This window comes from Micrasema longulum, unplaced genomic scaffold (assembly GCF_059751315.1).
Source record: "Micrasema longulum isolate JH-2025_06_02 unplaced genomic scaffold, ASM5975131v1 h1tg000379l, whole genome shotgun sequence".
Lineage (NCBI taxonomy): Eukaryota > Metazoa > Arthropoda > Insecta > Trichoptera > Brachycentridae > Micrasema > Micrasema longulum.
In genome coordinates this window covers 326,306-345,000 of record NW_028277580.1, presented here as the reverse complement: position 1 = coordinate 345,000, position 18,695 = coordinate 326,306, and the positions used below count along the sequence as shown (strand labels likewise).

At 31.6% G+C, this 18,695-nt stretch overlaps 1 protein-coding gene across 1 annotated transcript in view; it reads right to left on the bottom strand.

The window, feature by feature from the left end:
• The window catches only part of Lrt (Leucine-rich tendon-specific protein), a 280,436-nt gene that overhangs the window by 16,639 nt on the left and 245,102 nt on the right, over nt 1-18,695 (bottom strand). The window contains exons 5-6 of the mRNA XM_088225666.1: nt 16,686-16,804; nt 14,398-14,689 (exon numbers count right to left, since the gene is read on the bottom strand). Coding sequence (XP_088081792.1) covers nt 14,398-14,689; nt 16,686-16,804 — 411 coding nt within the window. The remainder of the gene's footprint in view (nt 1-14,397; nt 14,690-16,685; nt 16,805-18,695) is intronic.

The following is an 18,695-nucleotide window of genomic DNA, read 5'->3' as shown; positions in this document are numbered from 1 at the left end:
CTGGTAGATCTATGAACAACATATTTATGCTCATTTCTTCTCTTTAACATATTCGATCAAAGATTTTAATATCTACGAACAGACACAGCGCAAAGATCTATATTTCTCTGAAAATCGGTTTAGCCGTTTAGGAGGAGTACGATGACATCACACGTATAGAGGAATTATATATATAAAGATATTATTATTTGATTGCACTTAATAACGTGCCATATTTTATGTCGCTTCACCACACAAGAGAATCTCGGGTTCAATTTTGACGAAATTACTATAAAATAAGTGGTACAATTTAACCTGTGTCCAGAAAGATAAAGAATACAGTTCTGCTTGTGAAATATTCATATAAAAGTCAAGAAAAAATAAATTGAGTTGAAGTAAGTCGGCCTCGTAGTGCAGCGATTGGCGCATTCGCCTACCATGTTTCGGTCCTGATTCGATTCCTTGCAGGGTCGACTTGAAATATTCGTTTTTAATATAGTTAAACACTGCAATATTTCTCTGTTCCTGGACTGGTAGCTGAAGCGTAAGACTGATTACTTTATCTGCATAAAACATATTGTAATACGTTGCATATGGTGTATGCCATATGTGGAGCAGATATGATGATAATTAAAGCCATCTGTTTTTTGAAGTTTAAACAAATGAAAAACTTTATTAAAACCATTAAAGGTCATTCAGACAAAAGTCAATAACCATAAAAATGGCGGTTTTGGGTTAATTATTACATTTGAATCATAAAATAACGTTCGTTAAAAGGCAAACGTCACCAAGGTAACTCGGAAAAAGTTACGTAAATTCAATATATTTGTTATATACCAATATTTAATAACATTAAGTAAAATATTTGACAACAAAGCTTAAAATAGTTATTATATCGAATCAATTGTTTTTTACCATGTGAAATTATACTACTTTGTTCTAAGACGTAAGAAAAATATATTTCATGAAATATTTTTCAGTCAATTTACTTAACTAACTCATTTAGCTTACATCTCAGGGTAATAATGCGTCAACCTATAGAGACGCCCTATCACTATGTTTCATAGAACGCAAGCGATGTTGGTTAGCAACAGATTGGCGGCCGTTTGGTTTTGTTTGACAACAAACACATAACGGTTCTATCGGATGATAAATCAAAATATTTACGTTATAGTAAATAAAAATTGACTATGGTGAATCGCAGTATGTTTGGTTGCAGCAATTGATTTCGAATATTTTCCTATGATTTATATTGATTTTTAGCATTTATTGTCCCGACACGTGTATTATGTTGCTTAAAAACTTTCCTTATATCAACATATTTACTTCAGATATTATTTTATCTCAATTTAGCGCATAAATTTGTGAATTAAAGTATGTATACTGTTGATAATGACACGTTATTAAGGGCAATAATATGTTAGGGCCGCACTAGGCATCCATATACAGTTTGAGTTTTTATCAAGTAGAGGTCGATTCAAATTTTACTCGAAAATAGCCACGTCAGCCTTGAAATTGCATCTTTGATGACGTTTTCAAATTTTAGGCCGCTACGACTCGCCGTTTCGGAGATATGACGGACAAACAAACAAACTCAACACAGGTCTTTGGTTCCATGGAGTTAGAATTTATGTCTCAAGAAATGTAACATAAGTATATTGTGAATAAAATGAATAAATAAATTAAAAAATAAACACACACATGTATTTTCAGTTTTATAAAATAAATATACGCAGATTATAGAAAAATAAATTGAAATAATCCTGCAATAATAAATACACAGGTACATTTTTAAAAGTATTTACAACGCAAATTAATATCCATTTGGCAATTCTCGATCTGAGTACGGCTCGTTGTTTTGCTGCGAACTGTAGCTAACTCAATACTCAATAGTCATAGAATGGGTTTTCTATTTTTGGGCTCCTCTATAGCTTGGCGCATTATTACTCTAAGGCCGACATTGATTATAAAGAAGAAAAATTTACTTAACCAATTTTTAGCCACCCTGCCTCATATAAAACCTTCCAAATATTGTTTAATGAACAGAAAAAAAAGGATTGATATAATTAATTAAAATACGAATACGAGTATTATTTATGTAAAAAAACAATAACTTTGTTGTCAAACATTTGAATTTATGTTAGTAAATATAGGTACATAACCACTTACCGACATTTTTGTCAACCGGTTCGAGACGTACCCGTCTCTTCGTCAGTACACTCACTACACCTACAGCATCATCATCATCATTCCCTTTCCGCACCTAATGGTGCATAGAACGCTGCATTGGTACACCAACCGCAGTGTATCTTAATCATTTTTTTTTACATGAAGGTAAGATGAAAAGTCTCACGCTTCAGGTACCAGTCCAGGTACTATGAAATATTCTAGTGTAAAAACGCCTTTTTAAATAAATATTTCATGTCAACCATGTCAGGAATCAAACCCGATGCCTCTTGCATGGTAGGCAAACGCGCAAACCACTCCACCACGAAACCGGCAGCATCATGCAAATACTCATAAACACTTTCACTTTTACCATCACCTAAGCATACATAAATTGCATGCACAGTAGAAGGGATGCAAACACCACCATGTCTACACATGCACTTAAAATAAGTTAATAAGATTTAGCGGTATGTTGCAGAATGTGTTTTGCGATAGTGTTTGCATATCGGTATAGTGAGTGTCTTGACAAAGAGACGGGCACGTCTCGAAATCGGTAGACGAAGAAAGTCGGTAAGTGATTATAAACTTATATTTACTAACATTTATTAAAATTAAGACATTAATTAATGTGTTCGTAAAACTTCCAAAACACAAAAACCTGATTTTTCCTTGGTCTCCAAACTTTCAAATAGTGATTTAAAAAAAATGTGTTTTTTGGGTTAGTGATTTTTGCCTGATCGGTGATAAAATTATATTTATATATCTAATTACGGACTAATCCCATTAAAAAAATAGGAAAATATATTTTTTTTAATACATTCAGACGCAATTTAATAAAATACAAATAAAAAAATTAAAGCTGAGACGATACAAAATTCGATATTTAATATAATACATTATCTTAAAATGAGTTATTTATGAGATCGTAGAAAATGGCTGCAAATTTTAGGTATTTGTGTAACGAACTCGAATACTTTTTCAAAAAAATAACAATACCAGTTATGGCGATATGACTTGAATTTTTTGTATTTTTTATCAATTATGATTGAGATATCGCATACATTTATGAGTTCAACAATCACGTTAAAGTATTTTTTTTATCTTTTGTATTTCACCTATGAATTCCAGTAAATTGTTTTAAAAGCGCTTATTTAATTTTTATTATTTTTATATTAATTCTTCGAAAACCCTTTTTCTAAAATGTTTTTTTAACCTTTACAATCATTTACCACCCTTTAATTTTTTGTGTTTTAAAATGGCTAGCCTTCAAAAACAGAGAATTTTAATTCGGGGTTAGCCATCGGAATATTTTTACATAAAAATAATTTTATGCGATGGGTTTGCCAAGAAGGGGGAAATAAAATCGCTGGTTACTTCTTAATTAATTACATTATGAATTAATTCTGAAAAAGTGGACGATTTCGGGGTATAAATCAAATTATCACTTGACATTATATCGCGCGGAATATCAAAGATTTCATTACGGTTTGGTAGAATATTTCAGTAATCGTTTCCGTTTCTGGGACCCAAACTTCTCTAGATGTTTTTTAACCCCTATTTCATCCCTTAGCATAGAGTAAGTTCACCCGAACTCTTGATACGCGCCTTTATTCAGAAGTTTGAAGAGGAAATGAATCTCGTCTATTCAAATACCTTCACCCAAAATAAAGGGAAATTTATTCTTTTTTGTAAGTGTATTGTTTTGCGTTACTCATTTTCTTTATATACTTTCATTTACACTTTTCTTATAAAAAATAATGTTCATTTGTTTTTTTTTTCATAATTTTTAAATTATGCGTTTCCGTGATCTTTATTATTGTCGTTTTAATTTCCTTATTTATTCTTCCAGTTCTTAAATAATTAAACACTGGATCAAGATGAGGAAACACTTTTGTTATAAACATAAGTTTATGAATAAAACCTGTCCTTAAACCTACCCTCACACCCATATACAATCACACACATATTCACATACCTACCAAAACCACACTCCACTTTTTTACACACGCATCCTCACACACAAAAAAAAACTCGCACACATGCACTTCTCTAAATTATATTTAACTGAACTGGATTTTTATAATTGTATTTATGTGAAAAACTGATTTGGCTTTATTTTATGTTTTTTTTATTATGTTGTGTATATTTCTTTGTATTGCTGTTGTTTTTCTTAATAAACAAAATAAAAAATAAAAAAATAATGTTATTGTACGAGACGCGTTTTGTACGAGACTGAAATCTACTGCTAGCTGTGATAGGTATCAGTCGTTTGTTAGTATAAATATTTTTTCAAAATATTATCGACTGACAGTGGCGACTAGTGGGTTGTAAATTCGCTTCTAGATTCAATCCAGGTCGATTCAGTCGAGTCTAGGAAAGTTGCAGTGAAGATCTGACGATGAAGTGGCGGAGTAAACGGGCAGAGTAGAGTTAAACGAGAGTATCTTCTGTATTCAACCAATTTTTTTTTATTTTCAACATGCGCACATTATTTTACAGCGTTACGAAATCTTACCTTGCAGTATTCCTTGGTATTTTTTTTATCAAAAGGAAACAACACCTTCGATGCCCTACTTCTCCAAAGAGCGCGAAGCCTACGGGAACGCCTGAAAAGGTCTAATAACGCGCTTCTCCAAGCCACTGCAGTGTAGATCCATTCACCGTTGTTCGAGCGATGGCGAAATATGCTAAGACCACCATAAGTGCCACAAATATAAAATTTTGTTTTATGTTTATATTTATGTTAGGTATAATGAAGTAAGTGTTGTATAAACCGGCTTAATATACAGTTAATCATCATCTCTACGATACCGGTATCCGTGCTACAGCAATAGTGAAGTGTTCCAAATAAAAAACAATCGAAAAAACTTTAATAGTGAGTAACAATTTCAAAACAATTAGAATTCAGTGGACACTTAATTCTAATTCCATCTGTTATAAGTGTACAATGCCTGAAAGGCATTCAGGTGACCATACATTCCTTTTTGGTCCTTCGAGCCGGATTTGAACCAGCAACCTAGTGTTGTATAAACGGGCTAAATAATACAGTTCATCATCATCTACACGATACCGGTATCCGTGCTACAGCAATAGTGAAGTGCTCCATGTAAGAAACAATCGGAAGAACTTTTAAAATGAGTACTTAACAATTTCCATGCAGTCCACTAAATTCTAATTCCCTCTATTATCTATGTACAATGCCTAAAAGGCATTGAGCTGACCAAACAACGAGTATGTTTAAACAATTTCAAGTTCAATTTTTAAATCTTGATTGTGCTTATCATTGTGAAAATATACACAATTTTTTTATTAAAAAAATGATTGCATAAACAGACATATTTATTACAGGGAAATATATTTATCATTTGAGCATTTTTACATGAATGTGGAGTGGCCTTTGATTGGTTAAGTCTTTCGCTTTCATTTTTGTGTTTGAAATTATAAATAGTCGAATCCTCTTTTAAAACTATTCCCGTTATGATTTATTTTATCTTCTTTCTCTCTCTTTCTTTCAATTTTCTGTCTCTTTCATACAATATTTTATTATATAAATAGCAACGCGTGTAATTATAAGTTAGTTAAATTCCTGACGATGAGGTAGTAACCTCGAAACCGGTCGAAGTTCAATCAAAAAAATTAAGTGGTTTATACAAATTTATAAACAAATAAGTGTAAAATGTCATACCACAAAGTGAAAAATGTTTTTGATAACAATAATATATTATAAATAGTTATTTACCAATATTAATTACTTTGCCCAGCTGTATGAAACAGTACTTATGATTTTCTTGTTGTATTACTGTAGAATGTTTTATTTTTTAAACTTTCTACTGAACATGCCGTATAATTTTTAGGTTATTTTTTTAAATATAAATATTATATAATTTTTAGGTTTATTTTTTTTTAATAAATCTTGGGTATTAGGAAGTTTGTTTTAAAAAATATATATTAAGCCAAATTCGTTAGTATTATAAATATTTGTAAAAGGCAGATTTGCCGATTATGTTAATAAAATAAAATAAATAACTCTTAAAAGGTTGTGCTAAAAAATTTTTTTGGAGACAGTGCTGTAACGTCAAGCTCTATTAACCAAAATACAAGAATTTTTTTTTTAAAAATACACAGGTATTTGCTATTCATATGTATCTGTTGTCCATAATTTGTAAAAATAGTCTTTTAATTTTGACCTTTTATAGCAAAATACGACTTCAGTATTTGAAAAAATAAAATAAATATATCGAGTATTTTATTTTATGTAGACTCGTGAGATATCTTAGGTCAAAACACCGGTTAAAAGACCACTATCCAAAAATGTAAAACTACGTATTTATAAATTAATGAAATCTTAATATAAAAATTTAAAAATCATTGTTAGATTAATAAAAAAAATATACGAAAAATGTTGTAATACGTTATATCCAAAAACGAACTATTATTAGCTTAATAGAGTCCCAAGTCACCCCTGTCTCTTTTTCTTTGCCCTTAAATGTGGGGTTTAATTTATACCGAAACTTTCCACTCTCTACATCATCAGAGTAGAATAATCCCGGCGAAAAATCTCTGGAAAGTCGTTCAAAATAGTTTTCAATTATGGTGATCTCTCTCCTATGCCGGAAACAAAATTGATCGTGGTATTTTTTCAGTCAGCCACTTTTTTGTGAGAATACATTATATCCATAATCAAAAAGATTTTTTTTATGAATTGTATAAACTTTGTTCTCAGATGGTACAAATCCTCGATCGATAAAACCCATGCATAAAATATTAATTTGTTTATTTATTGTAAACAGACACAAAAAAAATCATCAAAATCGGTCCAGCCGTTAAGGGTGAGTTCAGTGACATACTCACATACGGAAGAATTATATAAATAACGAAATATATCCCAATATCAACATAAATCTTATTACCATAAAACTATCTATTAATTATAAGTTCATGTTTGAAGCACTAACTTTGTGGTTATTCATTATAATAAAGTAAATGAAAAACAACTTTATTTTTAACCACTTTTTTTTCTACCGATCAGTTTTAAAGCTACACAAGCTTCTTTAACGCGGTATAATTAACCAATGAACTCTTTCTTATTTTATTTTTACAATGATTACTAATTATTAAATAATGAAGTAGGCTCTTTTTACCTACTCTCCAAGATTAATCTTAATGCCCCATTCGCGGGACAAGAAATGAGTATTTATTCCATCTGCCATAGTTTTATATTCCATAGTTTTATATTTTACACAGTTTGACATACCTCTAATGGACCAGTAAAGTTCCATATTATATAATAATTATATCTTAGGTTATCAATGAACTATTTTTAATACAATAATAATAAGTACAAAAAAGAGAAGAAAAAGAAAAAAACACATAAATAGAAGTTAACAATATTTTGAGTTTGTCCAAATATTGTTGATAAATTACCTGGTCCATGAAGAAGTATAGAAATTGAAAAAATAACATTTTCAGGCGTTGCCTAGTATGTAGGTGAAATAATTCAATTAGATGAATTTCACCCGCATAAATAAAGGTTTCAGCTCTTTAACTTCACAAACATCAACAGATGAAAGAATTAAAGGAATATAGATGTTCAAATATAGGCAGAAAGGTGAATGTTACACAGCGTGTAAAGTGGCCACTTAAACCAGCCATTGACAGGTTATAAGCCCTGTAGATGCCTAGACTTCTATATTACCTTTTCTTAAATGTTCTTCATCTCTGTTGTAATATGTTAAATAGAAGTTATTTAAAAATTAAAATAAAAGTAAAAAGTATTTGAAAATTTGTAGTTAGCATTTAAAAATGAAAATTATAAGAAAAGTGAAGAAAATTATGTTTAACATGCCCTTTAATTTATTTAAAAATAAATTAAGAATCATTATTTCTGGCTGCGTTACGCTCCTACTTGATATTTAATGATGCTCACGCTTACACACACCTGAACACTTACTCCCACACAAATACACAAACACATTTCTACACTTTGTCTCATACAAATACTCACAAACACACCCTTTTGTTGTACCACAATTTAATATGTATGATTTTTATTTCTTAACTTCACCGGTCTGTCTTTAAACCGTATCTTTTTTATGTTATCATATTTTTGTTGACCGTTTGTTTCAGTTATATAAATTAATAAATAAATAAATTTCACTAGTTCATATGGGGCTTATAAGTTAAGTATTGTTGTCATGTTGTTCTATTAAAGATGGAAGTGTGAAGTGAGATGGAAACAATCCTTAAAACAATTTTCTAATTCCGAATTATCAAACATTTAACCTGCATTCTACAAAACTATTAATATCGGAACATCGTTCAAAAATCACAAAAATCAAGTCCTTAAGTATAATAAATCTGGCATATTCCAATTTAATTATAATAATTGCGTTTCAATCTATGTTGGAAGAACCAAAATAAACCTAAATATTAGAGAAATAAGAACACGCCAAAATAATTTATTTTTTTCTGAATTCGCAAACCTAAGAAAGAAATAGCTTACAATACAATGACATTTATTCACAAAATCATTAACTGTAATAAAAACACAGAATTTTGGAAAATAAAAAGAAAACTCATTGTGAAAATGAATAATACAAATGAATCGAATTGGGTGTCACGGACTCATGGATCAAAGGTTCGAGGATCTCACCCCACTCTACCACAACTTTATTTCCATTTTCTAATAGTGAGTTATTTTACAACTCGTTGAAAATGGCCACCAAAATTGATATATTTGGATTAATCATAAGAACTCAAAGATTTCTTTTTTTTTTTTTATTTTATTTTATTTTATTTTGGAAAGCCAACAGATTACAATATTTATTAATTACAGTGTAGGTTAAATTATATATTAAGATCCAATTACAGGCCTTCTCGTAAGCTAAAAGATAAATATTACTAATAAGAAGTTAAGAATAGATATTAAATTTAGATATGTATGTACATTTTACAGTGCGGATAACCTAATAATAAGTATACATACATATGCAGCGAGTATAACATTTGCGATAATTATTGAGCCTTATAAGAAGAACAACTTAATTGAAGAAAATAATAATTATAAAAATAAAATAAAAAACTCAAAAACTAAAATAAAATAAAGTGTTTATAATAATTAACCAAATATCAAATATCAAATATCAAATATCAATTTTTATTAAAAAAAAAAAAAAAACATCATCATAATTCCTTTTCCGCACCTAATGGTCCATAGGGCGCTGCATTGGTACACCAACCGCAGCGTATCTTGATCATTTTGTTACATGAGGGTAAGATGATCAGTCTCGCGCTTCGCGTACCACTTCAGGGACTACATAATATGCAAGTGTGAAAACACCCTTTTAAATACATATTTCATTTCAATCGTGTCAGGAATCGATCCCGAGACCTCTTGTATGGTAAGCAAAAGCGCTGACCATTACACCACGAGGCCGACATAATATCGAAATAAAACGACACTAATATCACTTACATGCTTATTTCACTAATCAGTGCATGTTAGTGTTAGCTTTTAATAACACGCGTCCTACTACGATGTTGGTTTTATATTTTTGTGCAATTTTTGTGAAGTGTTATTAGTATCCAGACATAGGAAATCCGGTATGGACCACCTACTTTTATTTGTCTTCCGGTGTTTAAACGTACCTGTCTCTTCGTCAGGACACTGATTAAACTAAGATACACATCCCAATATACACCTTCACCATAGTTATTGCACAAAAAATACGGTGTTCCATTATACAATATTAAATTGTGATGGTGATGCTTTACCTCATTTATTCGTTCTTTTTCTTTCTCCCTTCCCCTTATCCCCTTATAAAACAATATTTATATAAAAATACATAATAAGTGCAAGTTGGAGCTGGCTTCTAACAGCACTTGTCATATCAGCACGACAGTTTTATATTTTCATATAACCGTTCTATTGATATCGTAAAGATGTTTAATGGGATTTACATGTATGTATAATATATGTAAGTGTCCTGATGAAGAGGCGGGTTTGTCTCAAAACCGAGAGACATAGAAAAGTCAGTAAGTCGTTGTGTATAAATATTTACTAACGTTGAATGTTAATTTAAAGCTAATCAGGAATATATGTTATTAATAACGTTACTTCTTTTACATTCCACTGTATTGGTCACCCTATTTAACCTATTAAATTTACCCCCTCGCTCCATCCCCTCTAATTTTTTCATTAATTCTTAAACAACAGAATATTTTCATAATTTAATCAGTGCATGTTTGTCCTAATTAGTGCCTGTGCTTATTAAAATACATGTCGTGTTGGTTTTATATTTTTGTGCAACAACTATGGTGAAGGTGTATAGTGGGTTTTTCATGTTGTTTTGCATGTTGGTTTAATTAGTGTCCTGACGAAGAGACGGGTACGTCTCGAAACTGGTAGACATGAAAAAATCGGTAAGTGGTTGTATTCAAATATATTAAAGTACCTGTTTCATTTTGAATTATAAAAAGAAAACATAAAATAAATCAAAAATCAAAAATAATTATCGGGATTTAAAAAAAGTTTATTATAAGGAATGTTCATCTAATGTTTCGAGGTCTGGCCCAGAAACATTGTGCATAGCATTTTGTATTTTGTATTATAATGCGTAAATCATTAATTGAAAAGCCTGATTGGCGTCATAAATAAATAAATTAGAGCACGGTACAATAACTATTAATTAATCATGTAGTTTGTCCGCCTTATGGTCAAAAACTCAGCGCGTTCTTCTAAGGCTTTGGGTTCAATTTTCAAATTTATTTTTAAAAGTTTTTTTATTTGCACTATTTTATTGTTCTTGGACTAGCATTTGAAGCGTATGGTCACTTTGGCTGATGTAACATAAATCAAGACTTGCTTCGGTAATTGCAAAAATGCTGGGCTTTATGAGAATGAAATAATAAATAAAGCGAATTTATTTAAAATTTGACTAAATGTAATAAAATTGTTTATTAAGATAACAGTATTCACCCCTTGCACAATTGATTACACCACGTGACTGTTCTCCCCTTTTCAACCCTTAAATTACGCTTAATTCTACATCTTAAATGATAATTAACAAGGAAATAAAGAGATAAAGAAATGAAGGCTTTAATTATTTGTGGGGAAGTCCTTGGCTAAGAAACATGCAGTCTATGTCAAAAAATCCAAAAGGATCTTTTTTTATTTTTTCAAAATAATTTTTTTCTCCACCAATAAAAATTTTTCGCATATGTTCGATTCATTCAAAAATATTTTCACACTGTGGAATTATAAAAAAAAAAAATTAGTTGTTTTTAAAATATATAAAATAAATATATTCAAATCAATGATTGATACAAATATTAGGATTTTTCAGAATTCCACAAAATAAACGCCAATTCAATAAATTATCATAAACATTACTCTTTCCGCACCCAGTGGTGCATAGGGCATTGCATTTGTATACCAAATGCAGTTTTGTTCAATCATATATAACATGAAGGTAAGGTGATAAGTCTTACGCCTCAGGTGACAGTCCAGGAACGGAATATTAAAGTTTAAAAATCTTTAAAATAAATATTTCACCTTAATTTATTGCAACAGAGGGGGAAAAAAATTAAGAGATTATGGAAGTTTAGGCAATTACAGGGCTTATGAAGTGTCGTTGGCTGGTTTAAGTGGCCACTTTAAACACTGCGTAACATTCACCATTCTGCCATTCAGCCGGATGTTGATCAATATTTCACGTCGATCCTTCTAGGAATGAAATTTATTATCTCAAGATTTGTGGACTAACGCGTTGACTACTACAAAAGAAGGCGGATTAATCTCCACTCGATCAACTAATTCAGAATGTTTCCATGAAAACAGCCATCGAGTTGAAAGCACTCTATTTTACAAATAAACCCGTATTTTTTGTCCGCCTGGACACAGGGGTAATTTAAATTATACTTTGATATGGGAATAAATGACAGCTTTAAAACCGTTTAGTAATAAAATAAATCCAGTATTTTGTCTACAAACATTTGGACAAACTCAAAATATTGTAAATAGTAAGTGGTTAAAATGGTGCGTTTTTATTTTAATTTAAATGCATTTTTTTAAATACGTGTTTTCAACATTTACCCATTAAGTTTCGAGCCGAGTGATAAGTAGAAAACTGTTGGCGTAATTAGAAAGAAAATTTATTGGGGATGGTATTATGCCAGAATTTTAATTACCATTTATGAAAAAGTGTATAATGAGTTCCAAATCTTGGCAACCACAACTCAACCCCTAGTTTTAAATTGCGGGATAGTTTAATCAACATTTGTTTTCTAATGATTTAGTTCAACTGAGATAGAAAGCTGTTAAGAAAAAGAAGCATTATTAATGGACGGTTATTCTACATTTTAGAACATCACAAAAAAAACGTAGTTTCGAAATTTATTAAATTTCTTTTTACCTTTTTATAGTGTTTGCAGATAATTGGTTGAATTCCAGTATCCAAAATAAAAAACTTTTTCTGCATTTAATTCTACATTCATTTTTTTAAAATATATTTGACGCGTTTCGTCTTGTTCTCTCTGTTTTTTTTTTAATATTTTTGCTGTGAGTTATTTCGTTTTGTTAGGACATTATCAAAAAACTGTTTTTTTTAAATAATATAAAAAAAATTATTGATAAGAAACGCGTCACATGTATTATTAAAAAATAAAAACAGAAAAAAATCCAAAGTGTTTTATTTCGGATAACGTACCATATTTTCTTGTTACCTGTTAATCTTTCCATTCAAAAAGGTTTGTCTTTGACCTAATGGATTAAAAACCATGTGAGGGTTATTGGAGCCCTTACAAGGCACATTAAACAGCTTGCGAGAATGAACCTTTCTAGAAGTTCTAGATGTAGATTTTGCAGTGCAGATGATGAAACTCCTAAACGCATTTTACGTGAGTGAGATGCTTTATATTACAGAAGAAGCCGCATCCTCAGGGAATCACTGGTTAAATCTGAGAAGCGTTAATACGCTTGCCCCCTACTTGATATTCCGAGACTTTAGGGACCTGGGCCTCGATTATGAAGGGAAGATAAGGACGTCATACCTTCACTATGACGGTATATTTGAAGATAAATTTTCCCGAGGGATTGCGAGTATTCACTACCAACCCCCTCCCTTCAAGTTTTGGGTAGGTACATCGATATGAAACAAGGGGAAGCGTGGGTCGCGGTACACATACCTACGCACTAAAATGACATAGCTACAGTATGATGTCATAGTTGAAGAAAATTCTCCCGACCGATTACGAAGATACACTACCGATCCCCCCACCATCGAGTTTTGATGTAAGTACATCGTTTTGTACCGACGGGTCTAGTACCCTTCGATACATATATTAACATATTGAAAGTGTCAAAATTTTGCTCCACCGAGCAATTTTTCCTTTAATTACGATTTAGTTAAAATTTTAACCGTTCTGAGGTGGGCTATTTTTTTAAAAAGTCTATTAAAAATATGAGAGAGAAATACGTAAATTTTGAAGTAGAATTAAATTTCGACATAGCTGTCAGTTTTGAAAACGAGGGGCTAGATGCAGTGGCTAGACTGGCTAGATGCTGGCATATTAATACACAATAACATCTAGCCGTAAAACGTTGACACCATTATAAACAAATTTAGTTATTTTATTATTTCCAGGTGTTTAACTATCTTTTTGAGTGTACGTATCGAGAGTCGGCCTTTTAATTGCTCAGTAGATAAATACAGACGATCGTCAAGCATACTGTCTTAGTAATAGTCAAAATTCATATAAAAATCATGTTCAAATTAGCATATTGTGCTTGAATTGGGATTGATTGTAGTTTAAAATCGCTTTGAAGAGGGCACTTTTTATCACAGATGCCTTTTCAAATATAAATAAGAACCTTTCCAAATGTTAATGAAGTAAGGAACGCGGACTAAATTTTTGGGGACATTCATTGGTTCTATTCGATCGTATGATGTCGAGACGATAAGTTGGTAGTACATACCGAGGGAGATACAGATAGTACAGATGTTAAGTTTACCGTCTCAATATGTACAGATGAAGATAGCGTTCATAATCGAGGCCCTGGGCCAAGACGGAGAAATTTAGCAATACGATAATACTCGCCCTACACTTATTAACAAGGCTCTTAAAATACTTAGATTTGGCAGACGAGAACTTATTTACGGGGATCCGTCACAACATATCTTCACAGATCGCAATGACATCGGTAGCTTTAATAGCACTTATTCCAATTTTTATAATAAAAATAAGAGTTACCTGCTAGGGCGCCTCTTTTAATGCTTGTAAAGGCGTTTTCTCCAAGCTGCAGCAGGTGCAATCCTTTTAGTCCTGGAAGACTATTAGGTCCTAGGGGTCCTGTGAGCTTATTGGACGTCAAGTCTAGCTCAGTGAGTGATGCAAGGTCCTTGAGAGCGACGAGAGAGCTGGTCATCAATTTGTTCCCCTTCAGACGTAGAGTGGAGAGAAGCTTTAATGGTTTAAAGCAGCCGGGGGTCAGAGACGATAGCTGGTTTTCACTCAGCTCAAGAAATGTAAGGTTTGATAGACCCTGAAAAAAATATATAATTAATGTGCTGACTGCTTGCATATCGTCGGCGAAACTTTGAAATGTTTTAAGCTTTTTTTTTTAAAAATATAAATATTGAACGTGAACATTTTTTTTTTTACATTAATTTAATTCCCGTCAAACTGCAAAAGCAGTATTTTTACAGGGATCGTTGCTTTGTATGTATAATAATTCGATCGGATTAATCTCTCCACAATAAAGGTTTCAGCTCTTTAATTTCACTAAATGCAATAGATGGAAGAATTAAAGAAATATAAATAGAATTAAATATAGAAATATAGAAATTGTGTAACACTGATAACAAAGTTTTATTTTCATAATAATTTATAATGAAGTGTTACGAAGTGAATGCCGATTCAATTAAAAATATAGATATGTTCGAACATAAGCAAAATGGTGAATTTTACGATGTCTAACGCTTCACCTTGCAAATATCCAATAAGGTTATAAAATTTTTGTACTTCGTTGATGACGTCATTATTATGTATCAGGCTCTTGAATATTGAAATAAAATTAAGCAACTTCGTAATCTGACGATTGAAATGTGGCAGATTAATATTTGGTAAAGAAAATATTTTAGAATTACTGACGTGACTAGTGGATCCGCTTGAACTGGGAATTGGATTAACTTTAAGAAGAGAGTTATAGATCTTCTTAATTTCATAAAAGTGTTTCTTGAAAGAACTATATCTACATTCGTGTTCTGCAGGGTCAAAACCAGCCTTTTTAGAAGCTTCGACACTAATACGGCTTTCGAAGAAATCATTTCTGATTTTTTCTAAGGCAATATTTTGTATTTTGAAATCCTCTAGTGTATTGTCGTCATTTACAGATTTGGCAGTAGCCAATTAATTTGTTAATGATAATTGAGTCAATCGGTATCTTATTTCAGAAGACATGGTAACAAAATTTTAAAATACAAGATTAATACACGTTAATACTGTAGCAAGTTAATTTAAAAATAAATACTCACCGAGTTTTTATACCTATGTAGTATGAATCTATGAAATATTTAGAAATAATAGTTGATACTATAATTTGACATATCTGTTGTGTTGTAATTCTTATTATGACGTATCTAAATAGCCATAAGAAAATAGTTCATTGCCTTACGCATAAACTAAAAATATTGTGTAGGAACCTACCTACCTACTACATGAATTAGTAATCGAGTGAATTTTCGAACGTTATTTGAATTTGCACATTACTGGTAGAAAAAAGACAAATGAACATTACGCATAAACGAGAAATATTGTGTAGGTACCTACTTACTACATGAATTACGAATGAATTTTCGAACGTTATTTGAATTTGCGCGTCACCGGTGGACAAATGGAAGAAAACATGGAAGACAAATAAACAACGATGAAAACTTCACATAAGACTATAATAGGAATCGGGAACGAATTTTAGGAAAGAATTGATATTTATCCATCTCGAATAGGACCAAAAAGGAATGTTAGGTCAGTTAAATGCCTCTCAGGCATCGAGTTACTGATAACAGCGGGATTTTATAGTTTTAGCAGACTGTATGGAATTGTTATTCACTTTTAAAGTTCTTCCGATTGTTTCTTATATGAAGCACTTCACTATTGCTGCAGCACGTATACCGGTATCGTGTAGATGTTGTAGATGATGATGAACTGTACAATTTAGTCTATTTATAACACATTAAACTTCACTTTGTTCGAATATGCTGACGCAGTATATAATAAAGATTTTTCAGAGAGGTGAATTTTCGCATGTGACTTTCTTACAGAACGGTAGAAGCAACAAGAGTTTTGAAATAGGAAGGATTTGGGAAGGAAAGGAATATTCACAGTCTTATATGAGTTGCCAGAAAATGTAAAATCAGTACTTAGCAGTTTGTAAGAAAAAAATAAAAATAAAAATAAATAAATACTACATAAATAAAACAGTCATAAAAATATAACATAAATAATTTAAACAGTTAAGTTCTTCATTTTCAAAAACTTACCACAAACGAATCGTTTTCTATAGTCTTCAGTTTGTTGAAGGACAGATCCAATCTATCTAGCCCAGTTAACATCGCTAATGCCTCTGTGGGGACTGTTGTCAGTTGGTTATTCGGAAGACCTGAGGAAAAAACATGCATTCAATTCATCTTCGAGGTAATGAGGAAATTTTTGTAAAATACACTTCTGAAAATGGAGTTCGTTTTGTAGAACTTAGTATGTTCATGCAGGACATCGAACACTCTTGAGGCCACAAAAAAATCATTTTTCTGAGCAAAAACCGTGCGTGTTTTATAGCAGGAAAACCTCTAACGAGCATTCTGCGGGGATCTCCTTTTATAAGCGCATGACCAGAAATGTGTCACTCTTCCGTCTTTTCAAAATAATTGTCCAATGTCCAGTACCTTCATAAATATTAATTATGTCTCAGCTGGGAAAGTGAGAAGACATCGTGGAAATTAACCTTAGGTAATCTCAGGCAACAGCACAGTGATTTGAGGGAGTTTTTAAACTCGATATGTTAAAATAAAGTTTCTCAAGCTCAATTTTCGTAAATCATTTTGTCAAACTACTATATTTTTTAAAACAATTTAGTCATATGGATTAGGTAGGGTAATTTGCATATAACTTTTATTATATTATGTTGTCTTTTTATCGTTGTTGTGTCTTTCGTGTTACCAAATTGTAAATTTGTAAATTTATTCCTTCTACAAATAACATATTTTATAAATAATATCATCCATCTTACGGTATTTATATACGTGCTTTTCCATCAATTTTCAAGACAATTTTCTCTGTTAACAATACATGTCTACCAATTTGACATATATCCAATATCATTCATCAAATTCGTTGTCACGACAGAAGAATTGTCGCTAGAGTTAATAAGGGTGGAAATCAAGCCATTAACGCAGGCGTTTATAGGAAAAATAAAGCGTAGATTGACATCTCAAAAGACTTCAGAGATAATTGCAATTGGTCCACGGGAAGGCATTCGAGGAAGTTGAATGAGACTGCTTGTGAATTGCTAAGGGGTTTGCTCAAGCATCATTTAGCGAAGCCTCCTAGATCAATAGAGCCTTATTGAGAGCGGAAGTACAAAGACATAACGGAAAAAAATGTTTCTCCCGGTACATCTTAATGATATCTTTCTCCGCTTTTGCCGATTGTAGAAATCGTTCTAATGGAGCGCTCAATTCTTTTTTTGCATTTAGCAGAAATGCATCCTTATATTTTGTACAATAATCGAAATCGTTTGAGACAAATCTACAGAGAGTATTTCGCTTTCAAAGGTTTTCTAGTTGAAACGCAGTTCAAAAACACTTTTCAGAGTAATTAAAATGTTTATTTGCAGACAAAGTAATTTTTTAAAGTTTTACTGTTAATAAGGCATAGTGTATGCAAATAATTTGTCAGCCTCGTGGTAACAGTTAGCGTGTTTGCTTACCGTGCAAGAGGTCTCGGGTTCGATCCCCGACATGGTTGATTTGAAATATTTATTGAAAATGCCGTTTTCCCTTCAGAATATTACATTGTCCCTGGACTAGTATCTGAAGCGTAAGACTGATCATCTTACCTTCATGTAACAAGAATGATTAAGATACGCTCCGATTGGTGTACCGATGCAGTAGAAATGAAATGGCTCAAAATTAGACAGCGGAGAGACTATCACTCCCTCTTACTTCTGTTTAATATACTTCATAGTCCTAACGCCCCTATATACCTGCGTAAAAAATTTCAACGCTTAACAGTTTATGGTTTACCTCTTCGTCCTAATTTTCCTCTTTCTTCTCTAACTCATATAGTGTCAATGCGGCTCGACTGTGGAATCATCTCCCATCCACCATCAAAAATGTTACTACATTATCTCTGTTTAAATCACGTCTGAAGAAGCATCTCCTTTCTCTTCCTTAATCTCTTCTCCTTTCCTCTTTTCTCTTTTTTCCTTTTTTCTATTGATTAATACTTTTGATTTAATGTAATTTATAAACAAATGTGTTTATTTCTATTTT